General features: G+C 40.9%; 2 protein-coding genes across 4 annotated transcripts; one reads left to right on the forward strand and one right to left on the reverse strand.

Annotated features, from left to right (window-relative positions):
• Positions 1-5,477: 5,477 nt before the first annotated feature.
• si:ch211-110p13.9 (uncharacterized) lies at positions 5,478-9,394 on the reverse strand. Of its 3 annotated transcripts, XM_031830036.1 has the most exons (5): positions 9,186-9,394; positions 7,535-7,624; positions 7,304-7,433; positions 7,084-7,217; positions 5,478-6,952 (listed from the first exon to the last, which is right to left on the reverse strand). In XM_031830036.1, the coding sequence occupies exons 2-5, from the start codon at positions 7,538-7,540 to the stop codon at positions 6,074-6,076; spliced, it is 1,149 nt and encodes a 382-aa protein (XP_031685896.1). In that variant the 5' UTR covers positions 7,541-7,624; positions 9,186-9,394; the 3' UTR covers positions 5,478-6,073. The 3 variants fall into 3 exon arrangements, with proteins under 3 accessions (XP_031685896.1, XP_031685897.1, XP_020345619.1); XM_031830037.1 differs by lacking the exon at positions 7,535-7,624; XM_020490030.2 differs by lacking the exon at positions 9,186-9,394 and having other exon boundaries at positions 7,535-7,768.
• Positions 7,788-14,071, forward strand: LOC109895920 (zinc finger CCHC domain-containing protein 8). Its single transcript, XM_020490029.2, has 14 exons — positions 7,788-7,991; positions 9,949-9,991; positions 10,069-10,143; positions 10,247-10,352; positions 10,443-10,520; positions 10,610-10,713; positions 10,998-11,063; positions 11,159-11,219; positions 11,350-11,483; positions 11,636-11,778; positions 11,915-12,027; positions 12,142-12,228; positions 12,316-12,421; positions 12,642-14,071. Exons 1-14 carry the CDS (start codon positions 7,829-7,831, stop codon positions 13,544-13,546), a joined length of 2,184 nt encoding a protein of 727 aa, XP_020345618.1. The 5' UTR covers positions 7,788-7,828; the 3' UTR covers positions 13,547-14,071.
• The last annotated feature ends 1,445 nt before the right edge of the window (positions 14,072-15,516 follow it).

Here is a 15,516-nt window from a genome sequence, read left to right on the forward strand (position 1 = left end):
TTTTGGAATATTAAACACTAAGATTCCAACCATCTGCCTCCTGGGTCTGAATCTGGGTCTTTCCTTGTGTCATGATAGCATTGGTGATGCATGTCATCCATTATGATAAGCTGCGAGTGTAGCATTTCGCTACACTCGCATTAACATCTGCTAACCATGTGTATGTGACCAATAAAATTATAAAAGATAAATGGGTTAAATGGGATAAAAGGAAGCTGATTGGAGAGCTTACAACTGGACAAAAAGGTAATGTTCATTTGAGAAAGCAACACAGAAGCACAGACAAATTAAAGACAGATCCCCTTCACACCTTTTTATTGCAGAATTGTGATCTGTGATGAATGAACATTGGCACTAGTTTATCTTGAACCATGTTATTAAGTTGACAATTACAACAAGTTCAAACACTTCACTGAATCAAAATATAATTTCAAAGTGTACAAATAATCTAACTTGTTTGTAAATGTTAGACATCTTAGTAAATTAGGCTATTATTACTAAAGCATCATTTTGATTGAACAAAAAAGTTGATCCCAGACGTGGCAAACTTTGCTCCACTCCCTGATCTACTGGGTGGGGAGACTTCTATTCCAGCCCAGCAATAATAAACATTATTATCAACTCATTAGTTTGATAAGTTGAATTAGGTGTGTTAGTGCTGGGCTGGAATAGAAGCCGGGTGTGCAACCCAGCATACCTCCAGGAGAAAGATTGGCCTGCTACAGTTGTAATATATGTGTGTGCCTTTTAACTGTATTGTTGTATACAACATTTGCTAACATACAGTGGGGCAAAAAAGTATTTAGTCAGCCACCAAATTGTGCAAGTTCTCCCACTGAAAAAGATGAGGCCTGTAATTTTCATCATAGGTATCATAGGTACACTTCACTTCACATTTGTAGGATTTTTAATGAATTAATTTGCAAATTATGGTGGAAAATAAGTATTTGGTCAATAACAAAAGTTTCTCAATACTTTGTTATATACCCTTTGTTGGCAATGACAGAGGTCAAACGTTTTCTGTAAGTCTTCACAAGGTTCACACACACTGTTGCTGGTATTTTGGCCCATTCTTCCATGCAGATCTCCTCTAGAGCAGTGATGTTTTGGGGCTGTTGCTGGGCAACATGGACTTTCAACTCCCTCCAAAGATTTTCTATGGGGTTGAGATCTGCATGGAAGAATGGGCCAAAATACCAGCAACAGTGTGTGTGAAAACCTTGTGAAAACTTACAGAAAACGTTTGACCTGGACTCGCAAATGTAATGCCTTTATCTTTCCATCCCTACTCTTGTCCATGGCGGTCTGCGAACCCAGAACCTTCTGGACTGCAGCAAAATCTACATTTTGCAACGGCAATCTCCGGACATGAACCGCATTGAAAAACTGTGGTTTGAAGAGGGCAGTCCATAAGTGCAAACCAAAGAATATCAAGGATCTGGAAATATTCTGTATTGAGGAATGGTCTAAGATCCCTCCCAATGTGGTCTCCAATCTCATTAAACATTATAGAAATAGTCTCAGTGCCGTTATCCTAGAAAAAGTATGGTGCACAAAGTATTGAAAACAGGGGTGCCAATAATTGGGACATTTTTTTGAGAGAAAACAAATCTATAACTGGTATATAAAATCTTTCTCTGAGCAATTGTGTTAGTATAATATCATTTCCCTTTTTTTGCAGTATAGCTAGCTCAGTGTGTATTTATAAAATAAAAAAACAACAACATTAAGTATTTTTTTTGCTCGTTATCAAGGGTGTAAATAATTGGAGGTGACTGTATATATTATTTTGAAAGAATATCTTTCAAATAATTTGCATACATGGAGGGATCGAAAAATCTGGTCACAAAGCGGGCACAGTGGACAGATAAGATACATTTTAATACTGTGTGTAGATCTAAAATTGTGGGCACAATCAGGATGTGGACAAGATCAGGACAAAGGATGCATGTTAGCACCAGGTATAAACAAGGCTTATGTTTGTCTGTGTTTGTGCTTTATGTAGGTGAATGGGCACAGTATGGGCACACTAACCTTCCAACATAACCATGGGTTAAATAACTAAATGTGGCAATTTTCAGAACGAATCAAACCATCATTCATGCGTAAAGACTCTCCAAACCTGTTTTTTTTATGATTCATAAATAGCCTACTTTCCTAACCATAAATTATCTACAAGATCAGAATATTTTTAAATCTGCCAATTGCTGCTGAAAAAGAGACGAATATGATTATATTTAATGGCTTTCTTTCATTGATCCCTAATATTCTGAACCCATTCTCTCTATTTTCTATTGAGTTTGTCGAAAAAAAGTCGAACTAAAAATGTACACCATATTTAAAGGGATGGCTTAAGATAAAACGTGCTGAAAAAGCCACAAGAATCTGTTGGCCAGCAAGTGGGAGGGTTTTCAGTGGTTGAATTACATTTATTCAGAGCGCAAGGGAACCACACCTGCAAAGCCCGTCATGCAACTGAAAAGTAAGTCTGAATACAGTACCAACTACTAAGAAGTGCGTAGGAAATGCGTGTGAGAATCAAACACATCGAGTAGGCTACATTATGTTCAACAATATATTGACAAATGCCAAATCAAAAGTTGTTTTAAAATATTAATGTTTATATTTTTCAATATTCATAAATTCTTGTAACAAGTTAAAAAAAATCAAAATACTACTCATATTACAGAGCAATCTGTAAAGCTTCATATGACACCAATGTTTGTTTTGTAGCGTCTACAGATGAAACATTATGGAGTCTTAAAGGAGACCTGGGGAAGGCCAAACGGTCATAAATATGCCAATTTATGATAAATCATTTCTCTACTATGCTTAAAGATTCAAATGTCACATACAGTGCATTCGGAAAGTATTCAGACTCCTTGAATCTTTCCACATTTTGTTAGTTGCAGTATTTTTATTTATTTTTCCTCAAATCTACGCAGAATACCCCATAATTACAAAAAATAAAAAACGTATTTACATTCAATACCATTCAAAAGTTTGGGGTCACATAGAAAGGATTGTTTTTGAAAGAAAGGCAAATTATTTTGTCCATTAAAATATCAAATTGATCAGAAATACAGAGTAAACATTGTTAATGTTGTAAATGACTATTGTAGCTGGAAACGGCAGATTATTTTAATGGAATATCTACATAGGCATACAGAGGCCCATTATGAGCAACTATTATTCCTGTGTTCCAATGGCACATTGTGGTAGCCTTTTAAAAAGATGAACTTGGATTAGCTAATTGTTCGTAAAAAAAAATCATTTTGCAATTATGATAGCACAGCTGAAACGGTTGTGCTGATTAAAGAAGCAATAAAAGCCTTCTTTATACTAGTTGAGTAACTGGAGCATCAGAGGTGACTTGTGAGGCTTCTGTTTCTCAAACTAGACACTAATGTACTTGTCCTCTTGCTCAGTTGTGAACCAGGGCCTCCCACTCTTTATTCTGGTTAAAGCCAGTTTGCCCTGTTCTGTGAAGGGAATCATACACAGCGTTGTACGAGATCTTCAGTTTCTTGGCAACTTCTCGCATGGAATAGCCTTCATTTCTCACAACAAGAATAGACTGACAAGTTTCAGAAGAAAGTTAATTCTTTCTGGCCATTTTGAGCCTCTAATCGAACCCACAAATGCTGATGCTCCAGATACTCAACTAGTCTAAAGAAGGCCAGTTTTATGGCTTCTTTAAAATCAGCGCAACAGTTTTCAGCTGTGCTAACATAATTGCAAAAGGGTTTTCTAATGATCAATTAGCCTTTTAAAATTATAAACCTGATTAGCTAACACAACGTGCCATTGGAACACAGGAGTGACGGTTGCTGATAATGGGCCTCTGTAGACATTCCATTAAAATCAGCCGTTTCCAGCTACAACAGTCATTTACAATATTAACAATGACTACACTGTATTTCTGATCAATTTGATGTTATTTTAATGGACAAAAAGTGTGCTTTTCTTTCTAAAACAAGGACATTTATAAGTGACCACAAACTTTTGAATGGTAGTGTAAGTATTCAGACCCTTTGCTATGAGACTCGAAATTGAGCTCACGTGCATCCCGTTTCCAATGATCATCCTTGTTGATGTTTCTACAAATTGATTAGAGTCCACCTGTGGTAAATTAAATTGATTGAACATGATTTGGAAAGGCACACACCTGTCGATATAAGGTATCACAGTTAACGGTGCATGTCAGAGCAAAAACCAAGCCATGAGGTCGAAGGAATTGTCCGTTGAGCTCCGAGACAGGATTGTGTCGATGCACAGATCTGGGGAAGGGTACCAAGAAATGTCTGCAGCATTCAAGGTCCCCAAGAACACAGTGGCCTCCATCATTCTTAAATGGAAGAGGTTTGGAACCACCAAGACTCTTCCTAGAGCTGGCCGCTCTGCCAAACTGAGCAATCGGGGGAGAAGGGCCTTGGTCAGGGAGGTGACCAAGAGCCCAATGGTCAATCTGACAGAGCTCGAGTTCCACTGTGGAGATGGGAGAACCTTCCAGGACAACCATCTCTGCAGCACTCCACCAATCAGGCCTTTAAGGTTGAGTGGCCAGACAGAAGCCATTCCTCAGTAAAAAGCATGACAGCCCGCTTGGAGTTTGCCAAAAGGCATCTAAAGACATCTAAAGACATCTAACATTCTCTGGTCTGATGAAACCATGATATAACTTTTTGGCCTGAATGAAAAACGTCACGTCTGGAGAACACCTTAGGGATGGTGCCAGGTTAAGCAAGGTGGTGGCAGCATCATGCTGTGGGAATGTTTTTCAGCAGCAGGGACTGAGGTACTAGTCAGGATCGAGGGAAAAATGAACGGAGCAAAGTACAGAGAGATCCTTGATGAAAACCTGCTCTGGAGCGCTCAGGACCTCAGTCTAGGACAAGGGTTCACCTTCCAACAGGACAATGACCCTAAGCACACAGCCAAGACAACAGAGGAGTGGTTCGGGTCAAGTCTCAATGTCCCCGAGTGGCCCAACCAAAGCCTGGACTTGAACCCAATCTAACATCTCTGGAGAGACCTGAAAATAGCCGTGCAGCGACACTCCCCATCCAACCTGGCAGAGCTTGAGAGGATCTGCAGAGAAGAATGGGAGAAACTCCCAAAACACAGGTGTGCCAAGCTTGTAGCATCATACCCAAGAAGACTCGAGGCTGTAATCGCTTCCAAAGGTGCTTCAACAAAGTACTGAGTAAAGGGTCTGATTACATATGTACACGTGAGGTTTTTCTTTACAAAAATGTGTAAAAACCTGTTTTTACGTTGTCAATTTTAGAATAAGGCTCTATCGTAACAAAATGTGGAAAAAGTCAAGGGGTCTGAATACTTTCCGAATGCACTGTATATGTCAACAATTCTTCCTCCGAAGGACTATTCTATGGACTACATTTTGTGAAAATCCCACAAATCATGGACTTTTTTTTGGTCTGGGTAAATTGCTTGAATAAAACTTGTTCCAGGAATCAGCAATAAGAGTTTATTGAAGCAATTGCAGGGAAAATTACTAGTGTAAAGTACTATTCAATTCAAGCATTTAAATAGCATTAGACTAACAAAACCATTTTGCCCCAACAGTGCAACCCTGGCGCTGTACTTTCAGCACCATGAAGGGTGCTCCAATTGCTTAAAATGATATCTCATAAAGATCTATTACCTATGCCTAATAGTCATACTCATATTATTATTACAAATAGAAGATCACTTCTCACAATGGTGCTCATTTAGAAATGTTAGATCAAAGCTGAATCAATGTCTTGCATTGATCACATTGATAATTGGCATTTTACATTACAGAACCGACTATAATACATACCATAGCATAGTGGGCCTATAACATTACTGTTACAGCAAAAACAACACCTCATTTCTTAATAGATTTTACATTAAATTCCTCTTTTAAAGTAATTGCATGGAAAAGATAATGTGTAACAAATTAGGAACTAGAATACTAATAATAGAAATTCAACATGATCTATATGGTAACAATGTTCGGGTGGAAAAAAAATAGCTAATTATCAATTAAATCAATGTTTTAAATTTAAAAGTAACTCATTTACCCTTAAGTAATTTTTACTTGAGTAGTTTTTTTTACAACAGTAGTTTTACTTTCTTCGGTACTTAACTCTTTTGAGTTGGCTAAATCTAAATTCACCTTAAGACTTGAGTAAAGCACATGTGCAACACCAGTGATGAGGTTGTGGTTGGCAAACTCCAGGATTAGGAGCAGGATGGGGTACTCACTCTGTCTCTTCCACAGGGTTGAGTCATCACTCAGACCCATCCAGTGGAGCAGCAGTGTTCGCATGGCCTCTGGAAAAAGCTCTGAGGCCAGTTCCTCTGCAGGTGGCAGATCTGTGATTCGCTCTATGTGCCGCACCTTGAAGCCCTCTACCTGCTGGCTGATACTACTGTTGGCTCCATGGAACTGCTGGCCAAGCCAGCAGCCTATAGAGTGAAGCAGGTGGCTGGAGTACACAGAGCCCCACTTCCGAGCCTCTAGCAGAGCTAGTACAATGTCCGCCACATCCCTCTCCTCCAGGGGCCTGCTCACACAGCGCTCAATGCTCTCCAACAGAAGCAGTATGGTCTCCTGCTGGTCGGTCCCCAGCTGTTTCTCAGAGCTCAGCTTGTCCTCCAAGCCCTGCAGTTTTTGACTTAAGATGGAGGGACATAGATGGACTGGCTGTGCTGGCATACTCTCATTTGGCAGAAAGCAGTAATCGTGGTCTGCTGAAGTGTCACCTGAAGGGCCTGTGTCTGCCTCTGGGATTTCCACAGATTGAGATGGGTAACCTTGGGGATTCCGGGACATCAGTTTGAGCTTTAGGTCTTGGTCATACATCTCCACAACGATCTGGGGCGGTGGAGGATCCAGCTGGACACTCAGGTTGTAGTTCATCTTTAGTGGGATGTCATTTAGGCGGGACTTCCATACCTCCTACAGTATGAGTGACCATTAAGTATCAGTACATTACATTGTTTGCCTACTTCAAGCATTCATCAGGTGAAATTGTAGGTTGTAGCCTCTATGGGTGGATTTGTTATATAACCAGGAGTCTGAAATATTACCTGAAAGTTCTCCAACACAGAGAGCTGCTCTTGTTTACTATACATTTCAAAGGCCACTCGAAAAACACCTTGGATGCTGTAGAACCACATGCAATTGTTGGCAGTGGGTACCCTCAGTCCATGGAATCTAAAAGCTGTGAATTGCAAACAAACAAGATATGATATCCATAAACCATGCAACTTGCTTTATGGTGTTCTGTATCTGGGAATAAAAACTTACCTGAGGAGAAATTTAGTTTAGTTGCCAATCCTTTCTTTGCAAACTTTGCATGATATCTGGGATGGTTCTCTGTGCGGATATCAGTGTTTGAGAAGAGATCAGCCCCTAAAAAGAGAGGAACCATTGATCCCTAAAGAAGAGCAAAAAGAAGATGTCCACATTTTAAAATGTACTGAGAGACAGCTAATGCAGGCTATTCGCTAACGTTAGCTACGCAGCTATGTAACTCACCTCCATAGGACAGCTCGTCACTTTGAAAGAGCTTCTATTTGACAAGTATATGAAGCGAACTTTCAGCTTGCCACCATCCCAATGCGGTAACTGGATAGTTGTGAATTTTGACATTATAAACCAGAAAGTTAGTTACAGCAATTGAACAACTTTATTGTAATATTCCGCAGGTCCTCTCATGCTTTAATGTTGATGACGACAAGAGAAATGCTGGTGAAAGGAAACATCCGGAACATGTGACAAAAAACAACCAATCAACGCTCTTGCGGGAGTACGTTAAGCAACAGAGCGAAGATGGCCGAGGTAGATTTTGGTGACAGTGAACTCTTTGAGCAATTGGGAGAGAGTATGCCTACTGCAACTCACGTTCGGTTCACGGAGGATGGAGAAGAAGGCTCTGAGCTCAAGGGAAGATTGGGGGAGTGTGAGGAAACAATACGGAGTTTGATAGAAGAGAATATCCTTGTGTGTGAGAAGCTAGCAGGTGTTCGCTAGCTAGGCACGGTCATAGGTTCTAAATTAGATTGAGTACAGCTAGACCAGTAGTGACTTTCGTAGCAGGTTAGAATGTACGCAACAGGCTAGGATAATTAACGTGGCAGGCTAGGAAAAAGCTAATGCCGTGTTCAAGACAACTGGGAACTCGTGGGGTCAACTCAGAATGTCAAGTCGGGAACTTGGGCGTCTTTCTATAGCAGCGTTTCTCAAACTCGGTCTTGGGGTCCCCCCCTGGGTGTACATTTAGGTTTTTGCTCTAGCACTACACAGCTGATTCCAATAACCAACTCATCATGCATTGATTATTTTAAAGATGTACTATACAGAAATCGCTCCACCACTTCCTGGTAGCACAAATTCTATTAGTTGCTTGTTTAGTCAAACAAATTACAAGTACGGTGTAGAGAATCATTGTACCATCTAAAGCGCTATGAAATATATTAACCATCCAAAATATTGTATTTTCAGCTGTTTGAAGCTATTGTACAAAAGCAAGACGCAAAAACTAAAGACCAGGAAGCATAGAAGTAGTTTTAACATACGCAGATCTACCGCGTCTTAGACTTGCGTTCAATATGAATGACAGAGCTTTAACACATTTCTATTTGAATTTGGTCAGGTTGCCCAAAAAGTTTCATATTGCTGTGTAGTGTTAGGGGCAAAAAACAAATCCTGTTCTAGAGCTTCAACTGACGTCATGATTTGACAGCGTTTTTCCTGAGTTCCCATGTCTTGAAAGCACCATTAGGAGGATTGGCTAAAGTTCTCTCCTAAATAGAGCCCCACAGTGGCGGTGTCATAATACCCATAAAACCTAGCGGTTAAACAGGGAAATCGTTCCTATCTTTTTTTTTTTTTTACCATCAGGGATTTAGAAACACTGAAGGTCTGTGTTTTTCGTGTAGGCTTACCCTGGCATAACATTTTGATGTCCAAAACGTATTTATATGGTTAAGGTGACATCAATACTCGTCTCTATTTACTCTGATTCAAAAATGCTAATTAACATCAAAGTAGATATTCTGCAAGACTACAAATCCCTGCATGTAACCTCTAGCTGACACCTTTGCTAAAAGAGTGTATCAATTTAAAGCTTGCACAAGCCAGTTCACACAATTGCCAATTTATTCATAGTTAATCCAGAGATTCCTACCTTTGCCTTGATTCGGCAGTCTCGTCCAGATCATCATGTCGTTTGTAGTTCTTCATGATAGCTACATTAGCAGCTGATTAGCATTTCATTTTTGTGGGGTGAATATATTGATAAAAGTCACCTTGTCCAAGAGAGATTTACACAGTTATCAAAACGTCATGCCAGGGTAAGCCTACACGAAACACAATGGGAGAAAAACTATTGGAACCATTTCCTTGTTTGACTGCTAGGTTTTATGGGTATTATGACTCATACTTTGGTACTCTATTGCTACGAAAAGTAATTTCTGGTAGTAGCTGTACTCCAAGTCACAACCACCATCAGGTCTGGCCTAACGTTAGCTAGCGACCTAGCTAGCAAAAGAGAAAATGTATTGTATGTCTTTGGTTGGACGTGCCCCTTGAGAGCATTTTAGATCACTACCTTGCATACTTTTGGTCATTGCAGTTAAATACTATACTAGCTAGAACCCATGCAAAAAGTAATGTTTTCTGTCCTGTCATCTGCGAAGCTGTAGTAACTCCCAAGTCTGGTGGAGTGAATGGTTGCAGAAAAATGTTAGATTTGGTCACACTCTTCAATAAAGCACTGCAGATTCTATGTACATAGCTAGAAGTAGTCACTTTACATTCATCCAATGATAAATAGCTTGGTAGGACTGAACCTTTTCCAAACAAACTAACGTTAGCAGACTGACTTGTTTGATGTCTAGCTATGTTGTTTTGATATGAAGTATCTCTTATTTCCTTAACCTATTGTCCACACCAAGAGTTGAAGAGAAAATTGAAAGTGTTGACAAGGCCAAGGTAAGTTATTCATGCACAACTCACTAGACTAGATACATTTCCACAGTAATGTCCTCATTCAAATGTTTTTCTTCCAGTGGCATTAATGTTGAAAACATCAAGATTGATGGTCCTCTTCTACACATCCTTTTTGCAAACAATAACATCTCAAAGTAGGTATTTTTTGGGCTTTAGAAACATAATTGGAGAAATGTACTTACTTGATTATATGATCTTTGGGTATTAACATGTGAACTGTTGATCTTCTTTTCCCAGGCAATGCCGTCAAGAAATTGAAGACTGCCTCTGTACTATTGTTCAGAAACAGCAGCAGCAGGGAGAAGTTGAAAAAGGAAATCCCTACGGAAATGTCAACCCTCAGGTGCATTTCCAGATTTCCTCCTCAAGCTTCAAGAAGGAACAGTTCATTACAATTAAAATATTTTACATCTCTGTTTTCTTCCCCGTGCAGTCTTCAAGTTTCATTATGGAAGAAGATCAGAAGACCAAGACCTCCTGTGGAATCAAAAAGATTAAGGAGGCCTTCAGTGTGAGTTTTTTGGGGAATGGGGACAGTCTTAAGTGTCCAGACCATGCTTTGTTTGTCTGGATATAATATTTGTCTCTCTCTTTTCACAGATGGTGGGAAGTGTCCTGTATTTCACCAGTTTCTGTCTGGACAAACTTGGACAGCCCCTGCTAAATGATAACCCCCAGCAGACAGAAGGATGGGAGGTTCCAAAGTATCCTCAACACTGCTTTCTCTTCCCCTTGTCCTTCACTCCCATCTTCAACAATGACACATTTCAGTGTAGAGTCAAGCTTTGATTGTCAGAGAAAATCAACTGGAGAGGATTCTCAGTTGCCACTCTTTGAACCTTGAACCATTATCTTCCTTGTCTTTCGTTGTGTGTATATGAATGTATGTTGGAGTCGTTATATGAGGGGGAAAAAATAGAAGTGTGTTTTGTTACCCACTTCTAAACTACAGTTGCATCATTTATTGAGTTTCTGAATTGTTGCAAAGATATCAGCAGATCTTCAGCCAGGTCATTGCCTTAGATGGACAAGAAGTACAGATGAAAGAGAAAAGGTATAGCAGACATTCTTATGATTTAAAAAATAAAGATTATGCAAGAAATATCTGTAAATGATAATATCTTACTGTGCTGTTTGTGCCCACTGCAGAGCTAAGCCTTGTTGTTTCAACTGTGGGTTGGATGGTCATCAACTTCGAGACTGTCCTCAGGTAAGTCTTGAATAACTTTTGGCTTTAATGTGCATTATGTAACAGGAAAGTTGCTCACTTTCTATGGCCAGACAGAAGAGCTTAAAATCAGGTTTGATGTGATCAGCTCTGTTCATGTTTGCTCCTTTAGCCAAAGGACATGGCCAGAATCAACAAGAAGCGGAAGGAGTTTTGTCACGGTAACCAGGGAAACCTGAGCAATCAGCGTTACCATGCTGATGAAGTGGAGGAGCGATTTGCCAAATACAAACCTGGATTCATAAGGCAAGGCAGATTGAAAATGTCTGATGGCCTTGACATAATAAGATACCAATTTGTTATCAGTTGTTGTTGCATGGTTAAAGTGAAGTTGTTGTAGAGCTTGGGTTTTTGATATCTTATATCTCTTACCCATTGGGGTTTGTGTTTTCTTACAGTGAGAAGCTGCTGTCTGCACTGGGAGTTGATATGAACACACTACCACCTCACATCTACCGCATGAGGCAGCTAGGCTACCCACCTGGCTGGCTTAAGGAGGCAGAGATGGAGAACTCCGGTCTCATGCTTTATGATGGGAAGGGTAAGATTTCACCCAGAAAGACCATAGCCACTTTACATAATAAGATAATACATCCTTGACTGGCCTTTCAGTTTTGGTTGATACACTGCTCTTTCATGATTCTCATTCATATTGCGCTGCTGTGTTCACTATATAGTTTCAAGTGATGAAGAACCAACAGAGGACAATGGACCAAAAATCTCCTATGATGTTTCCAAGCTTGTAGATTTCCCAGGCTTCAATATATCTTCACCCCCTAGTGTGAAGGATGTAAGTCTCCTTGAAAGCAGTTTGATATCTGGCCATCATTAAGGTACAAGCACAGAGGTCTTGGCCACTACTTGTAAACCTTTGCACTGACATTTTTTCCCCCTTGATTTTTAGGACTACAGGCTATATGGCTCTATTCCAATGCAGCATAATCACATGAAGCAGAATTTTGCTGCTTATCTCTCTAACAATTTTCCAATGGTAAGTTAAAAATTATCCTATTTCAGTTTTTAATCAATTGTTTGCCACTATGTGTGCACACTATAAACTAATATATTTTGCCAATAGCCTGGTGCCAACTGCAATAAAAGACCACATGAATCCTACTCAACTCCCCGGCAGACAAAGAAAAGGAGATCTGATGCCAGGAGTTCAGATATGGACTTTGATTCAGGTAGAGGTGTTATAATTCCAGGTGTCTGAACACAAAGTGAAAACAATTACGCTATAGCGACCAGCAGATTAATATATTCTGCTTTACATAACTTTTCAATGTCATTATGACTGGTTGTCCTGTCTGCAAAAACAGGAAAATACTTTTGCGTCGCTTATGTTGTATGAGTGCAATGGCTGTGCTCTGGCAGTGCATAACACTTGTCAGTGTCTGTTTCCAGACCAGGATACTACACCCCGCCGCCGCCGGAGCTCAGACAGCTTCCAGTTCCAGCCCCCGCTGCCCCCTGGCTCACCATCCTTTGGTTCACCCCCTCCCTTACCTCATGGTACTCCGCCAGCTACTCCCACACCACCTCCTCTTCCTAAGGGAACACCTCCCCCCACACCCACAAATGGCTCAAGGGCCCTGCGGGGACGCACTCTGAGAGGGAGTGAGGAGTCTGCAGGCGGGGAGGAGGAAGAGCTGACACTGGAAGAGCTGGAGGAGCAGCAGAGGCTGATCTGGGCAGCATTGGAAAATGCTGACACAGCCACCAACAGTGACTCTGAGACACCAGCTGTTGGAACACCCCTCCCCAGCTCGCCCAGCATCTCCACACCTGCCCATGTTGACACTGAAATGGAGGATGGTGAGACTGAAGATTATGAGGAAAAGGAGGGATCTTTGGAGGCTGCCAGCCACAACAGTGATGAGCAGATCAGTGTTGAGACATCTTCTAGCAAATGTCAGGATTATGAGGAAGATGCTGAAGATAAAGGCAAGGTGGTTGAAAACAAGGGCAGCTTACTGCAATCACCAGACGAAGAAGAGGGCCCTCAGAGCCCTGAAGCAGCCACAGATAGAGGCAATGTGCTTGCACAGAAGGTCAGATTGCTGCAAACGCCAGTGCACCAAGTGAGTCGTCAGTCGGATCCCTCAGGTCAAGATGCTATGGAGGGAGATCTGTCTGACTCTTTGGGGAATGTAATGGTCGTGCCTCACCGGAGTAGGTTTGCACAGGGCATTATTCCCTTTGAGGACACGCCAGAATTCACAGAAGTTGCTGAGGCCACCGGGACATACCTTCGAATCCGAGACTTGCTGAAAGGTTCCCCCCGAAATATGGCGAAAATCAAAAAGTGAGAAAAGACTGGTTTGAATTCAAATCCAGGGATTATTTTGCATAAACACTTTATTTTTTATTTTATTTTTTTAACAACTCTGTAGATTTCATACACTTTCCTTTCTGTAAGTGTGCCACAGAAATTGGAGCGAAACAGTTTGGTGACCTCATTCAAACATCCTTTTTAATGTTTTGTTTTTTGTACTAAACTGAATGTCTTTTCTGTGTATGAGTTAGCTGGGGTCTAAAGATGCAAGGTTTTTCTTTCAGGAAACCCCATTGCTAGTTTAGGTAGTGTCTGTTTTGACATTCACATAATCATTTTTGTAGCAATGACAACATCCATATTGCTCTTTTTAGGTGTAAAGATTTTATAAAATGTTTTTCCTCTTTCTGTTTTTACCATCAATTGATATTTTTACAATTAGTCTCATTGCAGTCTAGGTGCGCCTCCTTTTCTCATGGTTCAAGAAGCCTCCCATTGGCTACTCTTATCAAATAAGGACATTCATTTTGATGTTCTTTTAAAGTTAATTTGAAACTTGTTGATTTTTACAATTCTATCTTGACACAGGAAATGGGTCTCTGCATTCAGAATCTCACTACAGCAATATGGCTGTGCATAATCTCGTGTTTATTATTTTTATATATATATATTATTATTTTTTTTTTTCTCCACAATTTCGTGGTGTTCATTTGGTAGTTACAGTCTTGTCTCATCGCTGCAACTCCCGTATGGACTCAGGAGAGGCGAAGGCCAAGAGCTGTGTGTCCTCCGAAGCGCAACCCAGCCAAGCCGCACTGCTTCTTGACACAATGCTCACTTAACCCGGAAACCAGCCGCACCAATGTGTCGGAGGAAATGCCGTACACCTGGCGACCGTGTCAGCATACACTGCGCCCGCCCCACCACAGGAATCGCTAGTGCGGGATGGGACAAGGACATCCCTGCCAGCCAAACCCTCGCTTAACGCAGACGACACTGGGCCAATTGTGCGCTGCCCCATGGGTCTCCCGGTCGCGGCCAGATGCGACAGAGCCTGGACTCAAACCCAGAAACTCTAGATGTTGATTTATTTTTAAGTAACAACCATTGCTGTCAGCATCAAAGACATCTCTGCTCTAATTGCTACTACAGAATGGCACTAGATGACAGCAACACTTAATTTGACCACTACAATACATTTGACTATTTGTATTTACAAAGGATCCCCATTCTTCCTGGGGTCCAGCAACATAAAGGCAGTGATATACAATTTAAAATATTGCATGACATAACACTTTTCACAATCCATTAAGTGTGTGCCCTCAGGCCACTAGTCTATCACATATCTACAATACCAAATCCATGTGTACTTGTGTGTTTGTTTTTCACAGTCCCCACGGTTCCATAATGTGTATTTTTATATATATATTTTTTATCTGATTCTACTGCTTGCATCAGCTACCTGATGTGGAATGGAGTTCCATGTAGCCATGGCTCTATGTAGTACTGTGCGCTTCCCATAGTCTGTTCTTGACTTTGGGATTGTGAAGAGACCCTTGGTGGCATGTCTTGTGGGGTATGCATGGGTGTCTGTGCTGTGTGCTAGTAGTTTAAACAGACACCTTGGTGCATTCAGCATGTCAACACTTCTTACAAAAACAAGTACGGTATTGATGAAGTCTCTTCCACTTTGAGCCATCACAGATTTACATGCATAATATGAATGTTCGCTCCCTCTGTACTCAAGGGCCAATCGTGCTACCCTGTTCTGAGCCAATTGTAATTTTCCGAGGTCCCTCTTTCTGGCACCTGGCCACACAATTGAACAGTAGTCCAGGTGCGACAAAACCAGGGCCTGTAGTCCCTGCCTTGTTGATAGTGTTGTTAAAAGGCAGAGCAGTGCTTTATTATGGACAGACGTCTCCCCATCTTAGCTACTGTTGTATCAACATGTTTTGACCATGACAGTTTACAATCCAGGGTTACTCCAAGCAGTTTAGTCAC

The sequence above is a fragment of the Oncorhynchus kisutch genome, linkage group LG8 (assembly GCF_002021735.2).
Source record: "Oncorhynchus kisutch isolate 150728-3 linkage group LG8, Okis_V2, whole genome shotgun sequence".
NCBI classification, from domain to species: domain Eukaryota; kingdom Metazoa; phylum Chordata; class Actinopteri; order Salmoniformes; family Salmonidae; genus Oncorhynchus; species Oncorhynchus kisutch.